Consider the following 25,550-nt stretch of genomic DNA (forward strand, 5'->3'; position numbering starts at 1 on the left):
ATGGGGTGGTCCCTAGAGCCTTCATGCTCCCAAGTATGAAAGGTGGGAAGGCGATGTTACATGTGGTGCAGTTTTCATCTGCTGCAGCAGAATTCCTACATTCTCTGGATTGTATGGGAGCTCACGGAGGACATGAAACTGGGCTAAATGAGAGGGGTCTTGTAAGCCGCCTCCTAGGAAACAGACTTTAAAGTCACAAACCAGCCACTGCCATGCATTAAGAGAAACCTCTATGTTTGCAGAGGATTCTGGGGAGCTTCCAAAGATGTACATCAGGTTCACAGAGAACTTGCCTGCAGCCATGCATTGCAGGGAAAAGATCAGCTTGAAAGGGATCAGTCCTAGGAAGCTTGCTTGCTACTCCTGGTCTCTTGGAAGCAAGCTGAGGGTTTTCTGGAACAGTTTGAAGCCCTGGATTTTTATGCTGCTGCACCTAACAACAAAGGAAATCACGTGCGTTTCTTTCTTTTTTTAATGAAGTTTTATTATATAAATTACCTTTTAGCAGACAGCATTCAACTTATTGCACTAGAGCACATCTGCAATACCGAGCTACGAGACATCTTCATAGAGAGTTTTGTAGTATTTAACATAGCACTTTATACCAGGATCAAGAGGCACTCTGAAGGGAGGGGGCAGAAAAGCAGCAAGCACCCACCAGAAAATTCCTGTCACAGACTGGTTTAGAAAAGCAAAAGCCAGTGCAGGTGGGAGAGCATGCAAAGGCTTGTGTTGACCAGTTTCATTCCATCCTCCAATGATTAGGTGGGAGGTGAGGCCGTGAGTTATGGGACCAGAATCCTGTGTCAGCAGCAAGGGCAGTTGTTCATTACAGAATATACCCACAATTCCTGCTCTAATTATTCACACAACCAGCTCTTCCTGGAGGCAGAGGTGTTTCCTCCCCCTCCCTTGGTTTGAATTAGGACTGTGCTGGGCAAAGGGATTATCTGAAGCATCGTAAGCCGCAAGCTTCCATTTTGCATATGCACATTCAATAGTGTGCAAAGTTATAGTATGTGCTCACAGCAAAGGAATCGGAGGAAGAGTCTTGATAGCTAGCAGCAAGCACCACTGTTGTGTGAGAATGGGTCTGTAATTCAACTCCACCAAAAAAACAAAAAAAACACGAAGCAGCTCACTGATCAGCTGGAGAGACATTATTAGAAAAAGGGATGTCGCACCCCCACTTAAAAATATGTCATTAGGATGGCATCACGGGTTCCTGCATTTTTCACACAAATGCTACAGTCTGGGGGCAGTGTCTGGAGGGCCCTGCTGTAGAGAGTCCCACTGACAGTAGAAAGGAGGACCATTTTAAGGCATCAACAGCCACCCTGTTAAGCAGGAATTCACTCTGGTATCTATCTTCCTTTTTTTTTTGGTTTGAAAGCTTTGGTGAACTACTGTGATCAAAGCAATCGGCAAATGCGAAGATTGATAAGAGCAGAGCTGCCCGTAGGCAGTATCCGCTCTACCCCATGGCCGGAGAGAAGAGCTTTAAAAGACAGCAGAGTTCATAGATGCTTAGGTAGTGGCAGAACAATCCCCCGCTCCACAAAGTCTTTATCGCACCTGCTAACCTGGGATGGAGGTGGGGGGGGGGGGAGGGAACCAAAGCTCTGGCTTTGGACTGTCTAAGCAGGCAGAATGAAGGGAAACAGGAAAGAGGGCTCAGTAGGAAAAGTGAAGACAACCCCAGGACACTTTTAGAGCCAATGTGTATGAAAGTAAGTAGAATTCAAAGGAAGACAGGCACCTCTTGCTACAATTAAACCCACGCATCACATCAAGGAAGGTGTGTGTTAGCAAAATCAAGAGGAGAAGGACCAAAAGCCAGGTAAGCAGCTTTTTTCTAGCATCCCTCCAATTCTGTGTTGCACTATGCCAAAAAACGGGGGTTGGGGGGGTTGGGGGAGTTCTAAAAACAGTCACACTGGAAAGCACATTCTGAGACATTTGCAGACAGGAATTTGGTGCAATAAGTGGTGGTTAGGCCTTCATGAGAGCAGCAACCACAGCCTTGGCATTAAGGCTACGCAGGTCACAGTAGGTCTGCCCAGTACCCACAAACACAATTGGTTTACTAGTGATGTATGTCATGGAAATTGCAGCACCAACCTGGGGAGAAAAGGAGCAGCTGTTAGTGTAGGAAAGGATGATATAGTATCATTGTGCACAGTGAAATTACATCGGGGGGGGGGGGAGAGAAATCCTTGGTATTTCCATGGTTACAACCTCTCAATTTTTTTTTTTAAAGCTACTAAATGTGCCTTGTGTCTAGTCCACTAGGTTGGGGAAGGCTGGTCTAGGACGTGGGAGATACACCCACTGATGTTAGCCAGTTTTTCCCCCCTCCTAAGGGTACATCTCTTACCATATGGGGATTTTAAAAGGGCATTTCCCCCCAATGAACCTGCCTTGATCCTTGGTCATCTGCTCAGACTGCCACCTCGATAAAAGAAGATGGACACCACTGTGGAATACTGTTCCCCAACAAGGAAGCTCCAATGCCCCTCCAGTTCACGCGTGAGCCAAAAAGGCCTTCGGGGCTCGCTCACTGTCACAGGGCTGGGCAATGTACCTCAGCTGTTCTTCCTACTCTAAGGTGGGGAGGAAGAAACAGCCGAGAAACATTCCAGACATCGTGATAAATCAGCATATACTGTACTGGTATTTAGCTGATGATCTATCACAATGTTGAAAACCAAATGTCGCCCTGGCCCTAGAGTATAGGCTTCAGCTATGCCTCCCCTGCAGCAACATCACAAGGCTGCTTTAAAAAAAAAAAATCCAGGAGAAAGGTTCAACAGTATGTGGCATAGCACTTAACTGAACATTTTAGAAAGGGAAACACATTACGGGCCCTAGAAAGCCATTCTGTAACATAAAAGAGGCTTGCCGGATCATAATCTAGAAACAATCGAAAGCTCCAGGTGGCGGAACAGCACAAAACTGGAAGAGACTAATCCCATGGATGGAAGAAAGATGTACAGGTGAAACTCGAAAAATTGGAATATCGTGGAAAAGTTCATTTATGTAAGCAATTGTTTTCATTAGCTACTGGAGTTTAATATATGAGATAGACTCATGACATGCAAAGCGAGATATGTCAAGCCTTTATTTGTTACAATTGTGATGATTATGACGTACAGCTGATGAAAACCCCAAAGTTGAAATTGTTAATTTGGGGTTCTCACCAGCTGTGTGCCATAATCATCACAATTATAACAAATAAAGGCTTGACATATCTTGCTTTGCATGTCTTATCTCATATATTAGTTTCACCTGTTAAGTTGAATTACTGAAAGAAATGAACCTTTCCATGATATTATAATTTTTCGAGTTTCACCTGTATTTAGTAAGCCTTCCAAAATTACCCAGTGCTTATTGATTCTGTTCAGTTCTTCAGAAAACCGTGTTTACTAAAACGTCCACAGAAAAAGCTTATTTGCTGGTAAAAACTGCCAAAGCAAAGTGGGGGGGAACCTTTTCAGCCCAATGGTCACATTACCTTGCGATCCACTGAGTATGGGGGGGGGGGCACATGCCAGTGGTGGACAAGGCCAAAGGCTTGTTTAGGCGGAGCAACAGATGTGACTCCTCCCTTTGTGGAATGGCTACATTCCACCCATATGAGAAGATCAGGTCTTCCCTCCCCAACACACCTCTCCATCCAGGCAAGCGAGAGGCATTATCACAGTTCAACCACATATTCCAACGAGGCAAAAGCACTCGAGAGAGTAGAGCAAAGTCAGTGAGAGGTGCAGCCTGGGGAGAGTGGGGGTTGCCCATGGAAGACAGGAGGCCTGGTGGACCACATCTGGCCTGCAGGCCTGACATTCCCCACCTGCCCGGAGCCATACCAGAAATAATAAAAAGCTGCTTTTTCCATCAAAAATGAAAAACTCCCACCCCCAAACAATTGCAACCTATGGGCCCCATTTACCTTGTCGTCTATGGTATCAAATTTGGTGAGCACTATTCCGTCAATGAGGCGTGGGGTCTGAGCCATGGAGTGATCAGCAAGGGCTTTGTTGAACTTGACCTGGTGTACGGGAAGCAAATGGTGAAACAAACAGGTTTGGCAATGTTCTTGCACAAGGCTCACTGATGGGCTGTACGCATGTCTGCTAACACACAGGTAAAGGTAAAGGGACCCCTGACCATCAGGTCCAGTTGTGTCCGACTCTGGGGTTGTGGTGCTCATCTCGCTTTACTGGCCGAGGGAGCCGATGTTTGTCCGCAGACAGCATCCGGGTCATGTGGCCAGCATAACAAAGCTGCTTCTGGCGAACCAGAGCAGCGCACGGAAACGCCGTTTACCTTCCCGCTGGAGCGCTCCCTATTTATCTACTTGCACTTTGACGTGCTTTTGAACTGCTAGGTGGGCAGGAGCTGGGACCGAGCAACGGGAGCTCACCCTGTGGCAGGGATTCGAACCGCCGACCTTCTGAACAGCAAGCCCTAGACTCTGTGGTTTAACCCACAGCGCCACCTGGGTCCTTAGAACACACAGGTATTGTCACTATTTTTGACAATTTATGTTGCAGTCAACGTCTAATTGCCACTAAGTACAGTGGTACCCCGCAAGACGAATGCCTCGCACAACGAAAAACTCGCAAAACGAAAGGGTTTTGCGAGTTTTTAGTTGACTCGCGAGACGAATTCGTCTATGGCTGTTTTTCGCAAGACGAATTCGTCTGGCGAGGTACCACTGTGAGCCGCCGGAGCCGCGTTTTAAGGCTGCAGCGAGCGCTGCAGCTTTAAAACGCGGCATCGCGCCATAGCTAAAAAGGCTTACCTTTTGGCTCCGGTGTGTGTGGGGGGGTGTTTTCCGCGTCGCGTCCGCCATTTTGGATCGACTCAGACATGCGCAGTCGATCCAAAATGGCGGGCGCGATGCGGAAAACACCCCCCCACACAACGGAGCCAAAAGGTAAGCCCTCCCGACCGGCACGGCGCCGCGTTTTAAGGCTCCAGCGAGCGCTGCAGCTTTAAAACGCGGCGTCGCGCCGCAGCTAAAAAGGCTTACCTTTTGGCTCCGGTGGTGGGGGGGTGTTTTCTGCATCGCGCCCGCCATTTTGGATCGACTCAGACATGCGCAGTCGATCCAAAATGGCGGGCGCGACGCGGAAAACACCCCCCCACACAACGGAGCCAAAAGGTAAGCCCTCCCGACCGGCACGGCGCCGCGTTTTAAGGCTCCAGCGAGCGCTGCAGCTTTAAAACGTGGCGTCGCGCCGCAGCTAAAAAGGCTTACCTTTTGGCTCCGGTGGTGGGGGGGTGTTTTCTGCATCGCGCCCGCCATTTTGGATCGACTCAGACATGCGCAGTCGATCCAAAATGGCGGGCGCGACGCGGAAAACACCCCCCCACACAACGGAGCCAAAAGGTAAGCCCTCCCGACCGGCACGGCGCCGCGTTTTAAGGCTCCAGCGAGCGCTGCAGCTTTAAAACGCGGCGTCGCGCCGCAGCTAAAAAGGCTTACCTTTTGGCTCCGGTGTGGGGGGGTGTTTTCCGCGTCGCGCCCGCCATTTTGGATCGACTGCGCATGTCTGAGTCGATCCAAAATGGCGGACGCGACGCAGAAAACACCCCCACCACCACCGGAGCCAAAAGGTAAGCCTTTTTAGCTGCGGCGCGACGCCGCGTTTTAAAGCTGCAGCGCTCGCCGGAGCCTTAAAACGCGGCGCCGTGCCGGTCGGGAGGGGCGCGGCTTACCTTTTGGCTCCGGTGGGGGGGTGTTTTCCGCGTCGCGTCCGCCATTTTGGATCGACTGCGCATGTCTGAGTCGATCCAAAATGGCGGACGCGACTCGGAAACCCCCCCCCCCACCGGAGCCAAAAGGTAAGCCTTTTTAGCTACGCCGCATTTTAAAGCTGCAGCGGGCGAACAGTTCGCTCGCTGCAGCCTTAAAATGCGGCGCCGCGCGGCTCCGGTGCCGGCCGGCGCCCCTTCCGACCGGCGCTCCCTGATTTTTTTCCCATAGGAACGCATTAATTAAATTTTAATGCGTTCCTATGGGAAACGGTGCCTCGCAAGACGAAATTTCCGCAAGACGAAAAGTCTTGCGGAATGAATTAATTTCGTCTTGCGAGGTACCACTGTATAAATGTAGTGGGGGGAGGGGGGTCTTTGGCGATCCCCAGCACTTCCCCCATGCTATGATGAATGTGCCCATACAGGCAACTCGCAACACACACACACATTTAACTTGGGTGCATTCAGTTTTTCACGCCTGGCAAATAAATTGGAAGGGGGCGGGTGTTGGGGGGGGTGGGAAACTTCGCAATCCTGCACGTCACTGAACCCAAAGTCCTTTGACAATAAGCAATTTTGGCTTTAGGTGCTACCCCTGGGCCATGTCCCCAGTGTAATAGTAGAGTTGCCTGTCCAGTCATACCTTGGAAGTCAAACGGAATCCGTTCTGGAACTCCGTTCGACTTCCAAAACATTCAGAAACTGGCAGCCAATCGGAAGCCCCGTAAGCCCCGCTGGACGTTCGGGTTCCAAAGAACATTTGCAAACTGGAGCCAAAACGTCTGAGTTCCGGTTCCAAGGTACGACTGTACTACATATCCGTTGCATGCAAACAGACACGACTACTTCTAGGTATACCATTGTTGTGTAAAGAAGCACTCAAAAGGAGGTTTGCATTTTTCACCTCTTGAGTTTTGAATCTTGACTAGTAATGTGAGGAACTAACCAGCTGATCCACAGCCTCATTTCCCACCAAGGCTTCCCCCACAAACAGGACAAGGTCAGGGGTGTTGACTGCAATGAGCTTAGCCAGAGCTGTCATCAAAGGAGCATTGTCTTGCATACGGCCTGCTGTGTCCACCAAGACCACATCGAAACCTTGGTTACGTGCTGAGAAGATAAAAAAGGATATATTTATTTGAAGGAATAAATAAATCCAGCAACAGCTTGGTGGGGGGGGGGGAATCCAAGCCTACAGCTTCGAATGGGAGTTGCCTTCGGATTTACCAGCTGGCTTTTTTAATGAAATGAAGTACAAAGCAGAGCCAGCAAACACCCGAAGTAAGTTTTCTGAGTGTGTATGGCAGGTCTGGTAAATTTTCTAGTGGAAACTGGAGTACAAAACAAGAGTATAATTTACCGCTTATTCTCCTCTATCAGGGGTCTGCAACCTTTAAGACAAAAAGAGCCACTTAGACTCATTTCCGAAGAAAAAAAAAACTGGGAGCCGCAAAACCATTGTGACATTTAAAACAAATATAACACTGCATTTTATTTTTAAAAATCTGATTTAAAATTTTAAAAATCCAATTTAAATTTAAAAAATCTGATTTAAATTTTTTAAAAAATCCAATTTTTAAAAATTTTTTTTTAAAAATCATTCATTTTTATCCACCCTGGGGGGCACTACCAGGTCACAGCCTGATCCAAGGTGGGTTGCTACAGCATACAAATATTTGATTTGTTGTTGTTTTTTAAAAAAATGAGTCCTCAACTGCACACTTGTGTTACATGTTTGTCCCATGTCTAATTGAAGACTGCTGGCTTTTACAATAATCTTAGTGTCTTTTACCCTTAATATTCCAGACCAGAGGCTATGCTCACCTCTTCCAACCTCCTCTCTTGCTAAATAAAGCACAGAATTGCACCAGAGAAGCCTGTGATGTTTGTGCTGACTTGCATACAGGTGGCTGTAGTAGTTCATAGTGTTCAGACCTTTTTAGGGGAGTTCCCTGCCCCCTTAATGACAATGGCGATAGATTTTGCACATGAACACAGATCCAAGTTAGGACTGCTCTCTTCCACGCCAACAGGTGCTTTGTCAAGGCTCCCCTAACACACACTCAGGACAGAGGAAAAACTGCAACCTTTTGGGGCGTCCTGGCCTTGCTCTGGGGCGGAGAGAGACGCGCGCCCGCGAGAGCGCAGTCTGAGGCTGCGAGCGGAACCAGGAGCGAAGGAGGCAGCGGCAGGGAAACAGGCGCCGCTTCCTCGACCATTTTTAAAAAGCAGGCTTCCCCCCTCACCCGCCACCCGCCGCCCCTGGCCCAGCCCGCAGCTGCCTACCTCGTCGTCACCTCGACGCAGCAGCCAGCAGCAGCTCCACGCCAGCAGCAGCAGCCACACCTCCGGAGGGAAACTGCTGCTGCGCCTGCGCTGGCAGAAACGAGGCACGGCGCATGAGCAGAGCAGCACAGCAGCAGTGCCCTCAGCCTCCGGAGGGCGGGCCGCCGGCCAGCTGGAGGGCGGCCGCTGCCACTGGCCAGCTGGAGAAGTGGACAGGTGTATCCGCCCCGGAGCCGCGGCAAAGGTGTAAAAGAGCCACATGCGGCTCCGGAGCCGCGGGTTGCTGACCCCTGTCCTCTATGATCCTATGTCAGGAACTGCAAAATTCTGCAAATGAATCAGATCTGCCTATTGTTTACATTTCTCCCACCCTCAGATTAAAACTCTACTCTGTTGGCTATTGCCTTCCTCAAATCTCTCTTCTGAGATTTCAAGCTCATTGCCCAAACGTTTTCAGGCTTGCCTTCATAGCCATAAATATTAACATTTTTTTAAGTCTGTTTCTCAGGATGCCAAATACTGTTCTTTATACATGATTCCCAAACTGAGGATGTTTCTATCCATTATGACTGTCAGAGACTCTTCTATTCACTCAACCTGAAGCCTTCCTGGTTATGGCTAGAATGACAAACTAAAGGTAAAGGTAAAGGGACCCCCGACCGTTAGGAACAATCATGTCCGACTCTGGGGTTGTGGCGCTCATCTCGCGTTACTGGCCGAGGGAGCCGGCGTACAGCTTCCGGGTCATGTGGCCAGCATGACAAAGCCACTTCTGGTGAACCAGAGCAGTGCATGGAAACGCCGTTTACCTTCCCGCCGGAGCGGTACCTATTTATCTACTTGCACTTTGACGTGCTTTCGAACTGCTAGGCTGGCAAGAGATGGGACCGAGCAATGGGAGCTCACCCCGTTGATTAGGCAGAGCTATAAATCAGATTCGTTCTCTTGCAGAGGACGAGAAGGAACTGGATTTAGGGTGGTTGAGATGATCCCACAGGCCAGTCCCAATGCTTCCTATTGGCTGGAGAGGAGAGTATTTAGCATTTGGAATATCCCCAGATTTTGGGGGGAGTGGGAGGGGGAAGCAACAGGAAAAAAGAGATTTCAGCTACAGGCATGCAGTGACTAGGATTGCTAAGGAAGACATGAAGGGTTCAGAAGTAAGGGGGAAGCAGGGAGAAAGGCCTCACCATACGAAATGGCCTCCATGGCAATGCCGGCCGCATCCTTCCCATATCCCTTCTCATAAAGCTGCACCATTGTGCGGCCGCTGTGGCTTTCAGGAGGGTGAAGAGCATTCAAGCGGCGAGTGTGAGTCCGCAGCTGCTCTACAGCACCAGCACGGAATGTGTCGCAGGCCGCAATGAGGACACTAAAACCGTTTTCAATCAGCCAGAACGAGATCTGGGGGGCAGGCAGAAGAATGTTAGCGCTTCCATCACCTACCATCCAGCATCTCTACGTGACTTCCCAATGGCACCTCGCAGCTTTGCTTCCTGCCAAGTGATAACAAGGCTGTAGATATGTGCCAGCCTCCCTTAATGCCGGTCAGATGCAGAAATTCGGCGTCCAAATAAACTTTTATTGCTAGAAAGATCTGCTTGGAATATGGGCAGAGAGCCTTGCAAAATCTGGAAAGTGAAAATGAACACGTGCCCCCACACAGGCGAGGGCTGGTGAGTGCATAGCATGTGCATCACTGAATTACTGAACACTTGATGACACTTAGGTGAATGTATGAAGCCTTTGTTGAAAAGAATTGCTTGCAGGTGGACAATGGTGATATATATGAATGTTCCATCGGTAGCTTCACATCCATGCAGGCAAGCCATGTGTTTATGCTGCAGTCGATGTGTGAAGAAGATAAACGCATGAACCAGCCCTTTGAGTCCGAGAACATAAAATGCTGAGAACAGGAGACAAGATTTTATGGGCGCACTGACGGCTGCGACATTTGCAAATGCCATAGTACTTTAGAAGCCGAGACTGAGAATTCTACCAAGAAGCTGTGGGTGAAACAACACTGCTTCAGAAGCTAGATATGGGCTACTAGGTGGCAACCCAGGAAAATGCTAATTTTTGTAGCACTTCAGGTCTCAGTCCAACTTCAAGTCACCTTCTTGATGCTTCCTCATTAGACAGAATAAACTTTGGATTTCGACAGGGAGAGAGAAAAGTAGACAACATGTAACAGCAAATGGGAAAGGGCTGCAACTCAGTCGCAGAGCATCAGCTTTGAGCGCAGAAGATTCCCAGTTCTATCCCTGGCCTCTCCCTTGAAACTCGAGAGTCCCTGCCAATCAGCACAGAAAATACTGAGCTGGATAAACCAATGTTTGCTAGTGCAATGCTTTATATATCAGGAGATCTCTTGAGCAAGGGTTGGGGGCCTTCCATTTAGATCTCCATGATATGACCAGACATGCCACCATCTTCCTCTTTGCCTTGCGCAATAGCAACGGTGCTCTACCATCCTGCATTACCCAAACCTGAGCCAGTTTCCCTCCCAACTTCACCCAGTTCCCCAAATCCACGCACATGCAGCCCCTTCCAAGTACCTTGGCCAAGTTAGTTGACTTGCCAACTCCATTGACACCACAGAAAGTGATAACATAAGGTCGACGGTGACGCTGGGCTTCCATCACAGAGCGCAAAACATCCACCCGGCGCTGAGGCTGCAGGATCTGCACCAGGGATTCTTGAAGGGCCTGCTTCACAGTTGAGGTCACCGCTGGGAAGTTGGAAGCACATTGTCATTTTTAGATTGACGGGCCCCACATACTCTTTCCCACACTTATCCCACCTTATAATTGAAAGTGCATCAAGGTAAACTGTGATGTGAACAGGCCCGGCACTGCTTTCCTTGCAGAAATGATGCTGTGTCCATTTCAGGAGGACCAGGATGAAGCATCTGGACAACAGGAATGCAAAAGTTCCCATTTCCTCTCCAAACGAGCTTGGTTTCTCCATATCTGGTCTTAGGTTCGACCTACCCTTCTCTGAAGACCATTGGTCTACCACTCTCTCTGTATCAGCAACTGATTGCGTTCAGTATTTCTGTGCAAGTATTCAACTGACAGGGCACTCCAGGGCTCATGATTTTCAGTCACTCTCACAGCCACTCTTTATAAGCCATCACCTTTCTGGAGTAACATTGATTTTTTTCTTTAATAAGTGATATATTTGTACAGCTTGCTCTTGTGGCCATTGGGCAAGCAAAACAGCTTCACAACACAAGACACAGAAAAACAGAAAACGGGCCATCTGAATCAAATGCTTCTGCGTCCAAAATCCATTTCTACCACCTGTTAAGTTGCATCGACATTCTCTGACAATGTCAGCCTTCTTTGCTAGAGGATCCAATCCCTCTTCTCTGTGAGAGAAGTCAAAACTTACTAATGCCAAGGATATAAATTTGCCCTTCACAAAATCCTGCAGGGTGTGCTTTCAAATAAGTCTCCCACACACTGGTGGCATCCAGAAATGCAGAAGGCTAAGCATTCGTGAACCCACAGGGAAGCAGATTCCCAATGGACAAATCCGCTTTGGGTTATTTCTTCCCCCATTCCAGCAGCAGCAGCAGCAGCAGAAGTCAAACATGCCAGCTGGAGACAAGGTTGAGCAAGCAACAAGACTCTAGCATAGGCAGCTGGGGAGACAATAATAAAAATAGTAACTACTCACATTTGGTGAGCAGCAGTTGCACCCTGACCCTGACCACATTTACTGAGTGAGGAATTTGCTTCCACAAGAGCAGATCTATGGTGAAACTGGGAAGGAACAGATTGGTACAGGGTACCAACAAAATATATTGGAGTAAAATGAAGGCACAGCCTGGTAACATTCTAGAAACACTGTGCCCGTAAATGGGCTTGTGCATGTGTAGTGCCCCACATATACTGTGCAATGTGTAGTATTACTTTCTTTTGTGCATGATGTCCTGGAATTCCACAACCCTTCCTAATCCTTTTCAGGTATGGAACAACAACGACACACACAAACAAACAAACATACAAGTGGACTTTGGCACACTGGCATCACATGTTATAGAGTATGTGGCTGCTGTACAGTCTTTCCTGGTATGGGATTGTCAGTTTCACTAAAGACCTGTTCTCACAATCTAATTTGGTTTCTTTTAGACACAATGGGTAGCATCCAGCGAAGTAGATCCGCTTGCAGAAGGGCTTGTGGCTGCGCAACAGAACTTTTCTCCCCACGGGCCCTACAAAACCTTTTCTTGTGAGGTTGAGGGTTTCTCCTCAACACTCCAGAGCAGATTTGCGGAGGGAGAGGAGAGAAAGCAGGAGTTCTGCTGTGCAAGTGGAAATCTTGGCTCTAGTGGATTTGCTTTGTTGGACACCACCCAAGGATTTTGTTTTGAAATCATGAGCATTTGAGCATATATCCGAGGAAAGTAATGTCACCAGACTACAGTACACACTAAGGCATGCAAAAAACAAAGCAAAACAAAGGGGAACTTACTGGTAAAGGTGCCCATCACTTTCCCTTCCAGCTTTGTTGCAACTGATTCACAGAGTTGGACAGCAATCTCAGCTGCAACGTTCTTAGCTTTGGGAAGGAGGGGGGGATGGAAACAGCAAGTTAAGATTGTTATGTTGCTAAGCTCACACTATTTGGTGAATGATTTGTTTATGTTCTCTAAAATGGAAATTTATATTAACTCTGGTAGTTTCTGCTTCTCCAAGGATGGGAGGTGACATTTTAACCACCTAGCAGCACTACTGGATGGCAATGTTGACAGTACACTGCTCACATCCAGCCTGCGGAGGGGCCCTAGGTGAAACCCGCAACTACCGCCTAAATTTCAGCATCCTGTGATGACTAACCTAGGGTGGGAGATGCTCAACAGCGATTTGAACTTGGAATATTCACATCCAAGCCAACCCACTGCACCTCCAAACCTAGTAGGTAAAATTCAGCCAGGCATCATAGGATGCTGAAATTCAGACAGTAGTTACAAAAAGCATCTAGGGTCCATATGTAGGCTGCCTCAAGTTCCAGAGAGGAAGTGCGAAGTACTGCTATGAGAAACGAAAGAAAAAGAGAGTTGACAGGTGGCTGTAGAAGGCATTACTAGTTCCCCAAGAGAGTAAAAGGACCTGCAGCCAATGGACAATTCTACTAACCTGCTGTTGTCACCAACAGGTATGCTCTATTAAAAGACACCTAAAGTCTCGAATAAAGGGGTATGAAACTCCAGTTTGAAATTCAATCCATTTTACTTATGACCGGTGTGGGAAATGTGGAGCACTCACAGCCCACTTGCTGAACTTTCTGATATTGTAAAAATAAGCTTTCAAAACAAATAAGCTTACACTAAGCACTAGGATGGCTGCTTACAAGCCCAACATCCAATGTGCTTGGATTGTAAAGGTAAAGGATCCCTGACAGTTAAGTCCAGTCGCGAACGACTCTGGGGTTGCGGCACTCATCTCGCTTTACTGGCCGAGGGAGCCGACGTTTGTCCGCAGACAGTTTTTCCGGGTCATGTGGCCAGCATGACTCAGCCGCTTCTGGCGAAACCAGAGCAGCGCACGGAAACGCTGTTTATCTTCCCGTCAAAGCAGTACCTATTTATCTACTTGCACTTTGACATGCTTTCGAACTGCTAGGTTGGCAGGAGCTGGGACCGAGCAATGGGAGCTCACCCCATTGCGGGGATTCAAACTGCTGACCTTCCGATCAGCAAGTCCTAGGCTCAGTGGTTTAGACCACAGCGCCAGAGTAACCAATTCTGACAGCCAATGGTGTGAATGTCTGGATGCTACAATTGACAAGGATGTGAAGTAGAGAACGGTGTTTAGAAAATGGGATAAAAGAAGCTTAGGGTACCAGCAGCACAGAATCTGCTTTGTAAGAACTTCAGCAACTAGCCATTCTTGTCCTAGGCTTTCTTCCAACTCTCCTTCTGCTTAGCCTTCAGAAAGTTCAATGACCTTTTCTAAAACCCAACTAACGACATAGTTAACCTTGGACCCTTCATAAGCACAGCTCAGCACAAATTGCATGGGAAGTGGGCAGCATCTAGCCCATTGCCACCAAATTGAGCCCCCATCAGCCTAGTTCCAGAGGGAGCCAAACGTACCAATCAGGTGATCCTTCATCTTTTCCAACACAGGGTCCATGTCCTCTCTGGATAAGCTTTTGGAGCCCACAAGACCCTTAAGCATCCCAAACATGCCTCCAAGGCCACCCTTCTTTGCACTGGCAACAAGAAGATAGTGTTATGATGTTATAGGAGGGAAAATGTCAATTCAACAAAAGGTTTCATTTAAGTCAACACAGAACAACAGCTTTAGTGAGGGACCTTACCTTGCACCTGAAGAGTTCTGAACCACCTTCTCTTCCTCAGTTTCCTCTTCACTCTCATATTCAAGATCACGGAGACGGCCAGGCTCATGGTTGCGATCCCCAAGGACCTGCGGTGGAGGATAAAAAGGCCAGGAATTACGTAAGCCTTCTTTGTTGCGTCTCACTACTCTAAGCAGCTCAGGCCTCCATGTGAACCTTAAGTTACTTCTGGAGGGTGCATCTTCCTTCTATACTCTTTACACATGTTCTAAGAACAAAAGGCTCATGGTTCTGTTTCTCCTTGATGAGCACACCCAGCAGAGGATATCCCAGAATGAGTGCTCTATAGTAAAAGTTGCCCCACATTCTCTATAGGGGATGGGGAAACTTTGGCCTGTGGATCAGGTGGTGCCCTCAGTGACTCTGTCCAGTCTTAAGGGGTCTCCCCAGGCCAAGACCCTCAGTAGCTCTGCTCTGAGCTTTCATCAAGTGTTTTTGCTTGACTGGAATGTGTCCCTGAATTGTGGTAATGCCTCTGGTGTTTGTGTGTCTGAAAGCTCAGAGTCACGTTCATGGCCCCTCCCATTCTATGCCCTTGGAAGGTTTCCCAAGAGGGAATGCGGCCATTGGCTCCTCCCCCCTTCTATTCTATGATGAGACAGGGAATTATGGGAAGCAGAGAGCAGCACAGGCACACCTGCATACTTTGTTCCATAGTGCAGATATTACAGAATGATGCATAGCACAGAAAAAGTAGATAAAATAAAGTTAATTCTCCCTCTCCCATAACACTAGGAGTGGGCATGCAGTGAAGCTGAATCCTGGAAGATTTGGAACAGATAAAATAAATTGCTACTTCATACAGTGAGTAGTTAAACTTGGAATTTGCTCCCATGAGAAGCAGTGATGCCTGCCAACTTGGATGGCTTTAAAAGATGATTAAACCAATTCATGGAGGGCAAGGCCATCCGCATCTAGTAACCACAATGGCACAGTTTGCTGGGAATCGCAAGTGAAGAGAGCTCTTGAGCTCAAGACCTGCTTGCATGCTTCCCACAGGTATCTGACTGGCCACTGTGAGAACAGGATACTGGAATAGATGGGCCATGGGTCTGATTCCAGGAGGGTCTTCTAATGCATTCTTCTTTTAAAAGGGAACCTGTACTTCTGTTCCTTTTTTTTGCTTTTATTCCTCTCCCAACAAAAGACTTAAATGTCAAGAGCATCGAGAAACAAAATGTGATAGTCAAAATAAAAGTCAAGTCCTTGTGTGAATGGGGCCACAAGTCACATCGTGCTAACAGTTGAGGCTACTTTGGCAACACTACTGTGTTACAAGATTACTGCTAGCAGCAGCACTTGTGAAAGGGAGACACTAAGAATTACACTTCATCCATTTGCAGTTCTTCCAAGTAAATCCCCTACGTTCTGTTTATCTAATCAATGGCCCCAATAAATCTTCTGTACAGTGTGGCTTGGTCATTGGTTAGGAAACCAAATCTGCTTTGATGACAAGAACTACATGAAAACCCCACAATCAAGCTGCCCTGGTAAACTCTTGAAGATTTGAGAGCAAAGCATCTTAACATAGCTATGCAAAACTATGCATAGGCATGAAACAGAACCATCAGGATGTCTAGTGACTGGGGATCTTACCATTTCTGGATCATACTCCTCCATGGAACATGTGTCTGCGTTTCCATTGGTAGTGGAATTACTATAGTCAAGTACTTTGGCATTAGAGTTTCCCAGTTCCCACACTCTGGGCTTCTTCCCCTTGTCCTTCTGAGTGTCTGGCTTTGGAGACTTGCTAAGGAAGAAAGAACAGAAACTCCAGTAGATCTTAGCGGTCAAGGGGGGAAAAACTGAACAGAATTCCTGCTCTGAATCACCAGTCAACCCTGAACTTTGCTGGGTCACAAACAATCATAGCAGGAAAGACTAAGTGTGCATTCTGCATTATGATTTCTTCTACCTATAAGTACAAGAAAACACCATTCTCTAGAAAAACAAGGAAGCATACTCCCAAGACAGTAAAACAAACTGGTGCTCAGAAGTTCACTTTGCTCCCAAGCCTGCTGCAGTCCAATTCAGAAAACCACAGCAAGTGATTCTAGCCTCCCGCAAGCCCTGGCTCAAAAGTAAGTTTTGGGTTTGTTTTCCAATTCATTCCAGAATAGACACCTGCCATGAAGACAGCTCAAATTAAGTTAGTCCTCAATGAAGTGGTAAACCTGTCTGGGCCAGGGGTAGGCAACCTAAGGCCCGTGGGCCGGATGCGGCCCAATCGCCTTCTCAATCCGGCCCACAGATGGTCTGGGAATCAGCATGTTTTTACATGAGTAGAATGTGTCCTTTTATTTAAAATGCATCTCTGGGGTATTTGTGGGGCATAGGAATTCCTTCTTTTTTCCCCTTCAAAATATTGTCCGGCTCACCACATGGTCTGAGGGACGATGGACCGGCCCACGGCTGAAAAAGGTTGCTGACCCCTGGTGTGGGCTATATGTGGACTGGTAGTGGCTCTCCAGGGTTTCAGAGAGAGGACATTCCCAGCCCTACTAGAGATTGAATCTGGGACCTGCTGCATATAAAGCAGATGCTCTGCCACCAAGCCATGGTCCCTCCTCTATGGACCATGTGACCACCCAACTTCACCTCTCTGGATGCAAAGCCAAGGAAGATCTGATAGCGTTATTCATTAGCAATGGCCTCAACTTACTTGGACTTCTCTCCCCCCTTCATGCGCTTCCTAAAGAATTCCTCCCGGTTCTTCTGCAGGATCTCATCCTTGGTCAGTTCTTCCCTGTCTCCAGCAGCAATGGGAGGATCCTGCTTAACAGCTGCGGTTGCTTTGGGGACGGTAGCTGCTTCATTTACTGGAGCTGGGTGGGAGGCGGAAAGCACTGTTTTAATAACATCCAATGTTCTAAGAGAAGGGTCAAGTCCTGCTTTTGAGGTTTTTAGGTAACTGTAAGTTTTAAAAATAATGATATATGCGCTGAGCAAATTCCATGTTCCACCAGAAAAAACCCAAAATGAAACATTTAAACCAGGGATGGGGTTTAAATCAACCCTAGCCAGCATGGCCAATGGCTGGGGGATAATGGGAGCTGTAGTCCACCAACAAATGGGGGAGCCAGAGAACCTCCACCCTGTTGGAGATTCATTCCCCGTATGCAGTCATGGGTTTATTGTTTATCACATGACCGGGTACGTGTTTTGATTCCACAGAATGGGATGGGATGCATACAGGATGTTTGTCTTACTGTGTTCCCTGAAGTGGGACTATTGTCCTTTGTTCTTTCTCTTTGCTGTCTGATGCTAGAGAGAGAGGGAGCCATGTTGCAGAGCTCCGTGTGTATTATATGTAAATAAAGTAGGTTAGCCAACATGCTGAGTCGCTGTGGTCTGTTATGCAACTGCGCAAACCTCTGTGGATGCTAAGAGTGTGCTGATGTCTTCCCAAATCAGTCGCAGTGATGTCCGGGGGCTGAAGAAGTTTAAGAAGCTCCCGAACGATCGTCCAAGAAGGAGGAAACATGCCAATCGGGCATGTGTCTCTGCCAGGGTCCTACTTGTGAGTAGGCTGTTTCTTGACACATCCCTGCTTCAACTCCTCAACCAGCAGGGTATCCCCAGTTGCCACTAAATGAGCAACTGCACGTCAGACTGGACCTTTAAAACTGATTTTAACAAACAGGACATGTGATTAGACTGCTACCGATTCAGCTCCTGAGTGCAAGCTACCAGAAATAGCACAAACCCCACGGTTACTCACCACAGCAGGCCTATGGTTTGGCATGGCCTGCTGCTTGCATATCGCAACAATGACTCACCTTCCTTTTTGGAACCTTTGCTTTTCTTGCTCTTGGTTTTTTCTTTTGGTTTCTCCCCTCGGTTTTCTATCATAGACTTCACGGTTTTTTGGGATTTTGCCGACTGTTCAAACGACTTCATGGCAGTGGGAGCTCGGGCTTTACTGCTCTCCTCTGCATCCCTGTTTGCAAAGAGGAAAAGGTTTACCCAGTCGTGCTCATTCAATGCCAGACAATGAATAAATGTATTTTAGAACTGGCTTGGATGGCAGCAGCACAGATGCATATTTACCGCATGGAATTTGTTCCCCTAACTTCTTTTAACAAGTGACTTTTAAGAGATGATCTTGGGCTATGTGGCCATAGGACCCCTTGCCCCCAAAGGAATGAGACATCTAGGCTAGCTAGGTAGCACCATCGTGCCAATACCCATCAACAAACCTTGCCCATGTTGCGGAGTACAATAAAGTCATGTTGGGTTATGGGAGGGAATGCTGATGCATGCCATGGCTAGGTTTCAGTAGATTCCTCCAAAACCATAAGTAACATATGCAGCTTTATGGGTGGCGCACAAGTGAATTGTTCAGTATCCCCCCCCCATTTATAATGCAACTCTATTCAAGGTGGGAAATACAATTTCATTTTGAAGACAGCAAAAGCTGAGCACAGCAAAGTTCACACAAGCAGTTCCTAGCAGGGCAGACTTCCTTCCTGCTCACCTCTACTGAGCCAAGCCCCCAACTTAAGCTCCAAAATACAAGGTATCTAAGGCAAGACAACAGGATCAGCAACAAAAGATGAAAGGGAACAACCTATTACCGTAGGAGACGTAAAAAATCTTCCTTAAAATCAAAGGTGCCATTGAGAAGCCCAAGAGCTCCCTTCTGCTGGAACTCGTTTCGATATTTGTCTCGGAACTCCTTATGAACATCATCTATCAACTTATCCACATAGGTTAGAGTTAAAATTTTCTGAAACCCAACCTGCAAGGAGAACAGTGGTGTTAAAGACAAGCAAAAGTAACCCCATTATAATTCTATGATTCTGCATTCTATGATTCACGCATTGCAGGGGGTTGGACTAGATGATCCTCGGGACTCCCTTCCAACTTTACAATTCTACATATTTGTTTGTGAAAAAGAAACTGCCCCTTGACTGAAGCCTCGTTGCTCTTAAGGAAAATTTCTAAGGTGTTGCTATAATGACGTTGTGTGAGGCAAGACGGAGGAACAAGCTCTTCCGATCCCAGTCAAAGGAAAAGGAAGTAACGTTCCACAACATCAAAAACAATACATCACTTTGCTATAGAGACTCTTGGAGACAGGTTTTCCACCTGTCTGAGGTCTTTATCTCACACAGAATAACTCACTTACCACAAAAACGAGTTCAAATTGATTGTCCAGCTTGTATTTAAGCGTAAGGGCTTCATGGTTGAAAGAGTTACTGCCACCTCGCTCCTGAAAAGGCAAGGGAGAGAGAAAGAGAGAACATTGTCAGCACCTATAATGACATGGAAACCCTACATTACAGGAGTTGTAAAGATTCAGTGTATTTCTGGTAAAGAATAACCATCCCGTTTACTGCTATAGCTTTGCAAGAGAACTGTGTGTACAATTCAAATTCTAGGAAACATTGTCCTATCTTCATGTTCCATACATGTTTACAAGCATTTGTTTCAAGACACACAGTACACTTCACACCTAACAGCTATACTGTAATTCATTCAGCAATATGCATTTCAACCAAACAAAGATTTTAGACTTTTTGCTGTTCAGACACAGTAGCTCACATGCTGTCAGAGCTATTTGCCATCAGATCCCAGACTCCTGTTGTCAGAAGAGTCAAATACCTTATTAGCTAGCATCCATGCAACTTCTTTGAACAATCCTGACTTCCTATAATTAACACAATCTTGCAGAAACAGCCTGCTTCTACAGAAATCATACAGAAAATGTTACTTGAGGGAAATGTTCTGAAGCAGAGTTTATAGTTAAACGGCACCCTACTCATAAACCTTGGAAATATATCTATTTGAGACCCTGGAGAGCTATGAAAAATTAAGACAGATTCTGATAGGCTACTTGAATCACTAGTCTGCCTTAGTATGAAACAGCTACATTTTCACCTAACCACCCATCAATGGCATGTCTTCTTGAACAAGAATCAAAAAGGCAAAGAAAATACCAGCAAAGTAAAGAAATCCAGAAGTAGGCAAGTACCACCTACTGGCAGCCTACCTAGAACATGCCCATGCTGCACAACACAGAAGCAATTCCCACCATCTGATGAGTCACACCGATGTGCAAACTGCTAATATGAGTGGCTACTCAAGGAAGCTTTCAAACATCCAAAGATAAACACTGCACTGCTCTATAGTCCATGAAAAAGTGCTCTGAAATAAGGAACAAAGAATCACATGGCACCCCAGGACAGAGGGAAACTGATAAAGTATCACCTTTTGGCTTGGAAAACAGTCTTTGAAATTCAGAAATAAAAGGAATGGCAAAAAGTGTTTAATCTCAGACCTGAAAGACCTGGGCAAGACACACAAGGTAGCTAAGTCACCAATGCTCAACCTAATATCCTTTTCTTATATACAAAGAAAAATAGGAGCAGCATGGTGCCGACTGAAACATTACACACTAAGTAAAATAAATATCAACACCCCAAAGCACAATTTACATGACGAAAAAAATGAGCTTTAGTGACACCAAGAAAACTCTGACGTTCACATTATTTTAAAGAAGTATTTTTGAATGGTCATTTAAGCTCTGAAATATATGGACAGCAGAGCTTGATATAACCAATAATATAAATGAATATTTAGAAGTTAGCCAAATTATGTCTAATAGACAGGTAGTGCAGTTGAGCGTTTTAATACCCAGTAAATTTTAAAAACTGCTTTAAAAACTACTTACTATACAACTTTCTGTACAGATGCAAAATCACAAAATAGAACTCTCAAGTTATTGATCCGAATTAAACAGACCTGCTTTTATGGAATCTTAATGCTTACAGTTGTGATCCATGACTAAGGATCCAAATGACCCGATTACAACATGCTGCCAGAACTGGATGTACTATCAGATCATCCTGTCTCCTGTACCTGGAATCAGCTTAAGTAGTATCCATTCTCCAATTCCAATTAGTGTATGGAAACAGATAAAGAGTTAGAGAAAGCTTAGGGGAAAAGGTATGTTGTAGTAGCCATGGCTACGGGATGAGTGTTCGCAAACGTCCCGCTGGGGCAAGTTGTGAGACTGACCCCCCAGGCAGGGACAAAGCCTGGGTGCACTCCTGGCTACTCGAGTCCAGTGGCACATTGATATGCGATTGTTCCCCAGCGTGAAGAACAACACACACAAGCCATTAAGGCTAAACTATTTTTATTGTAGATAAGATGCAGAGCATGTCTCTGCTTGCCTGCTCAGTAAGTCAGAGCTGTGCATAATGCATCTAGCATCTCTCTAGCCAGAACTGAAAGTGAAAGTAAAGATATCACATGGTTGAGAGAAAGACAAAACAACTGTCTTTCTCATGGGAAAAACACAAGTCATATCAGCCTCACTGCTGCTGCTTTTGCAGCTCAGTCTGTACCAATATCCCAACAATGAGATCCAAGACAGAAAGAGTGGGAGAGAGGGATGACTAGATAGCATGATCTTTTGCATCTTTTCATTTTATGTTCCCATCACATATTGTCTAGCGCATACTACTAGCTTATGGAACAACAAATTGTATTCTGTATTAGGTCCTTGGGAATATAGCAGGTGCACACATAAGTACAAAAAAAGGAAATACAAGTTATGCACCTGTGACTTTCTGAAATAAGAAACAGGCACTACAAAACAGGAAATCTACTAAAATAGGAAACATATTTTCCTGTTTGGGCTTGCAATTCAACAGGGAATCTTGAACACAGCATATGTTTTACGAGGTTCTACAGGGAAATGCAACTTGTGTCTAGCCAGCTGCTAAATGGTTTCTGCAGATGAAAACAACTTAAACACATTGGGAATCACTTATTAAGTAACAATTGCACCATATTGGCCTTGTCTCTTGAAACCTTCTTGCAAAATGCAGTGGTCAGGGTGAGGAGCAAACAAGGAGTGCTTGTCATAAGGCTTTCTGGAAGTGTAGCATCTGGAAGGGTAGCTGTGTTAGCCAAAAATAAACGTGCTAGTATTTTAAGGGGCCACAAATACTAAGGAGTAAATTCCATTAAACTAAGCTGGCCGTACATCTAGGTAGGCATTCCTAAGAGTAAAGTCTTAGGCTGCAATCCTATGTGCACTTACATGGGAACAACCCCCACTGAACTCAAGCAGTTTGTAATAACGAGCAGAGCTTGCAACAAAAAGTTGCAGTACAAACTGCTCCTAGATCAAGATTCCAACCAGGCACGCTCTTTTCCAAGATACCCCATTCCATACCCCCCCTTCCCTGGATTTTAGCACACATCCCAGCAGTCAAGTAATCATGCTGTACCCACTGGGCATACTCAGTCCTGTCCGCGGGGGTGGGTGGGTATCCCACCATTAAGAGTTATTTCCATCTAGAAATTTGGTGCACTTCTTCAAACACTGAGTTTCTCCCAATGCTAAGGATACCACCCACTCTTCTGTGTTTGGATCATCCCACTTGGGTTACATTAACACTCACAAAATATATGGCCCATTTACCATTTGCATTTTACTTTGAGTTTAAGACGTTTCACATTCATTAGCAAGCTTGTAAGGCAAGACTTACAAGAATGCTCCAACTTACAAAGACTTACAAAGAATGCTCCAACTACTGCACAATTGCACTCATTTCACACGCTAGCAAGGTTATGCTTAAAATTCTACAAGGCAGGCTTAAGCAGTATGTGGACCGAGAACTCCCAGAAGTGCAAGCTGGATTTCGAAGGGGCAGAGGAACCAGAGACCAAATTGCAAACATGCGCTGGATTATGGAGAAAGCTAGAGAGTTCCAGAAAAACATCTACTTCTGCTTCATTGACTACGCAAAAGCATTTGACTGTGTCGACCACAGCAAACTATGGCAAGTTCTTAAAGAAATGGGAGTGCCGGATCACCTCATTTGTCTCCTGAGAAATCTCTATGTGGGACAAGAAGCTGCAGTTAGAACTGGATATGGAACAACCGATTGGTTCAAAATTGGGAAAGGAGTACGACAAGGCTGTATATTGTCTCCCTACTTATATGCAGAATTCATCATGCGAAAGGCTGGACTGGATGAATCCCAAACCGGAATTAAGATTGCCGGAAAAAATATCAACAACCTCAGATATGCTGATGATACTACCTTGATGGCAGAAAGTGAGGAGGAATTAAAGAACCTTTTAATGAGGGTGAAAGAGGAGAGCGCAAAATATGGTCTGAAGCTCAACATCAAAAAAACTAAGATCATGGCCACTGGTCCCATCACCTCCTGGCAAATAGAAGGGGAAGAAATGGAGGGAGTGAGAGATTTCACTTTCTTGGGTTCCATGATCACTGCAGATGGTGACAGCAGTCACGAAATTAGAAGACGCCTGCTTCTTGGGAGAAAAGCAATGACAAACCTAGACAGCATCTTAAAAAGCAAAGACATCACCTTGCCGACAAAGGTCCGTATAGTTAAAGCTATGGTTTTCCCAGTAGTAATGTACGGAAGTGAGAGCTGGACCATCAAGAAGGCTGATCGCCGAAGAATTGATGCTTTTGAATTATGGTGCTGGAGGAGACTCTTGAGAGTCCCATGGACTGCAAGAAGATCAAACCTATCCATTCTCAAAGAAATCAGCCCTGAGTGCTCACTAGAAGGACAGATCCTGAAGTTGAGGCTCCAGTACTTTGGCCACCTCATGAGAAGAGAAGACTCCCTAGAAAAGACCCTGATGTTGGGAAAGATGGAGGGCACAAGGAGAAGGGGACGACAGAGGATGAGATGGTTGGACAGTGTTCTCGAAGCTACTAACATGAGTTTGGCCAAACTGCGAGAGGCAGTGAAGGATAGGCGTGCCTGGCGTGCTCTGGTCCATGGGGTCACGAAGAGTCGGACACGACTGAACGACTGAACAACAACAAGGCAAGACTGGGGAACTCGTGGCCCTCCAGATGTTGCTGGACTACAACTCCCATCATCCCTTCAGACTGGCTGTTGACAGCTGGGGCTGATTAGGTCTGGAATCCAACATCTGGAGAGCCACAGGTGACCCACCTGCGGATTTCTTCCACGACGGCGGATTTTGACTTACATTTTCAAAACAGTCTTCTCTTTTCAGCACATGTGGGCCTATACCATTCCATAAGGCATCGCAATTAGGCACATTCGATTAAGAAAACCACGTTGTTGTTGTTTCCCCACACAGCGAAAGCATGGGAATTGTCTTGACCTACTAGGTTATTGATTCCCACATTGTATCTGAATGCACCTTGCACAGAACTGGGCTGTTCGTTTCCAGGCTATTTCACAGAACCTTAGAGTTGGAAGGGACCCCGAGGGGCATCTAGTCCAGCCCCCCCTGCAATGCAGGAATCTCAGCTAAAGCATCCATGGCAGATGAACAGCTCCAAGGAAGGAGACTCCACAACCTCCCGAGGGAGACCGTTCCACTGTCGAACAGCTGTTTAGTTTATGTTTCCTTGTTTCACGTTTCTAATTTTTTTAAAGAGGAGATCGTCACCTGTCGTCGTCCCCCCCCCCCCCAGTGAATAAAGGTGGGGAGTTTGATGGTGTATAATAACATAAAGTCAGGAATGGCGGCGGGAGGGCAAGAGAGAGAGGGAGGCACCCAAAATCGGCGGACGGAAGGATGTCGACGCGTAAGAGGGAAAGCGGCGAGAAGACTCACCTGGAGCAGAACCGAGCGGATGAGCGCGTTCACGGGCGCAGTGCAAGCCGCCGCGGGGCCGCGCACACCTTGGAAGCACCACAGGACGAGGCCTCCCTTGCTAAAGATGGTGAAGAAGTCGAGCATGGTGGAGCCGGGAGGGGGGGAAGAGAGGGGGGAACCGGGGAAGGGGGCCTCAGACGCCGGGAAACCAGCCCGACTTCCTTACCCACGTCAGGCTATTCTCTTCACTGCCCGCCTCATTTCCGCCGGAAGCGGGCTTCCGGATGGAAGGAGGAACCAAGCGGAGAAAGGGGCATAACGATTGGGCCTCGCTTCCGGAAAAGGAAATGGGGGAGAGAGGAAAAAAAACCGCTGTGATGACCATAGACGTAGCAAAGCTATAGAGCGGTCGAAGCAAATGTGCTTTAAAAGAAACAACTTTTAATAAGTTATTATCTGAAGAAGTGTGCATGCACACGAAAGCTCATACCAAGAACAAACTTAGTTGGTCTCTAAGGTGCTACTGGAAGGGATTTTTTTATTTTTTATTT

The 25,550-nt window shown here is 46.6% G+C and overlaps 1 protein-coding gene across 1 annotated transcript; it reads right to left on the reverse strand.

The window, feature by feature from the left end:
- Positions 1–463: 463 nt before the first annotated feature.
- Positions 464–25,234, reverse strand: SRPRA (SRP receptor subunit alpha). The gene is made up of 14 exons (XM_033172336.1): positions 25,018–25,234; positions 19,553–19,636; positions 18,999–19,162; positions 18,201–18,361; positions 17,084–17,246; positions 16,018–16,171; positions 14,383–14,489; positions 14,156–14,274; positions 12,532–12,618; positions 10,608–10,780; positions 9,240–9,453; positions 6,710–6,873; positions 3,950–4,048; positions 464–2,121 (listed from the first exon to the last, which is right to left on the reverse strand). The coding sequence occupies exons 1-14, from the start codon at positions 25,141–25,143 to the stop codon at positions 1,993–1,995; spliced, it is 1,944 nt and encodes a 647-aa protein (XP_033028227.1). The 5' UTR covers positions 25,144–25,234; the 3' UTR covers positions 464–1,992.
- Between the last annotated feature and the right edge of the window lie 316 nt (positions 25,235–25,550).

This window comes from Lacerta agilis, chromosome 15 (genome assembly GCF_009819535.1).
Source record: "Lacerta agilis isolate rLacAgi1 chromosome 15, rLacAgi1.pri, whole genome shotgun sequence".
Classification (NCBI taxonomy): domain Eukaryota; kingdom Metazoa; phylum Chordata; class Lepidosauria; order Squamata; family Lacertidae; genus Lacerta; species Lacerta agilis.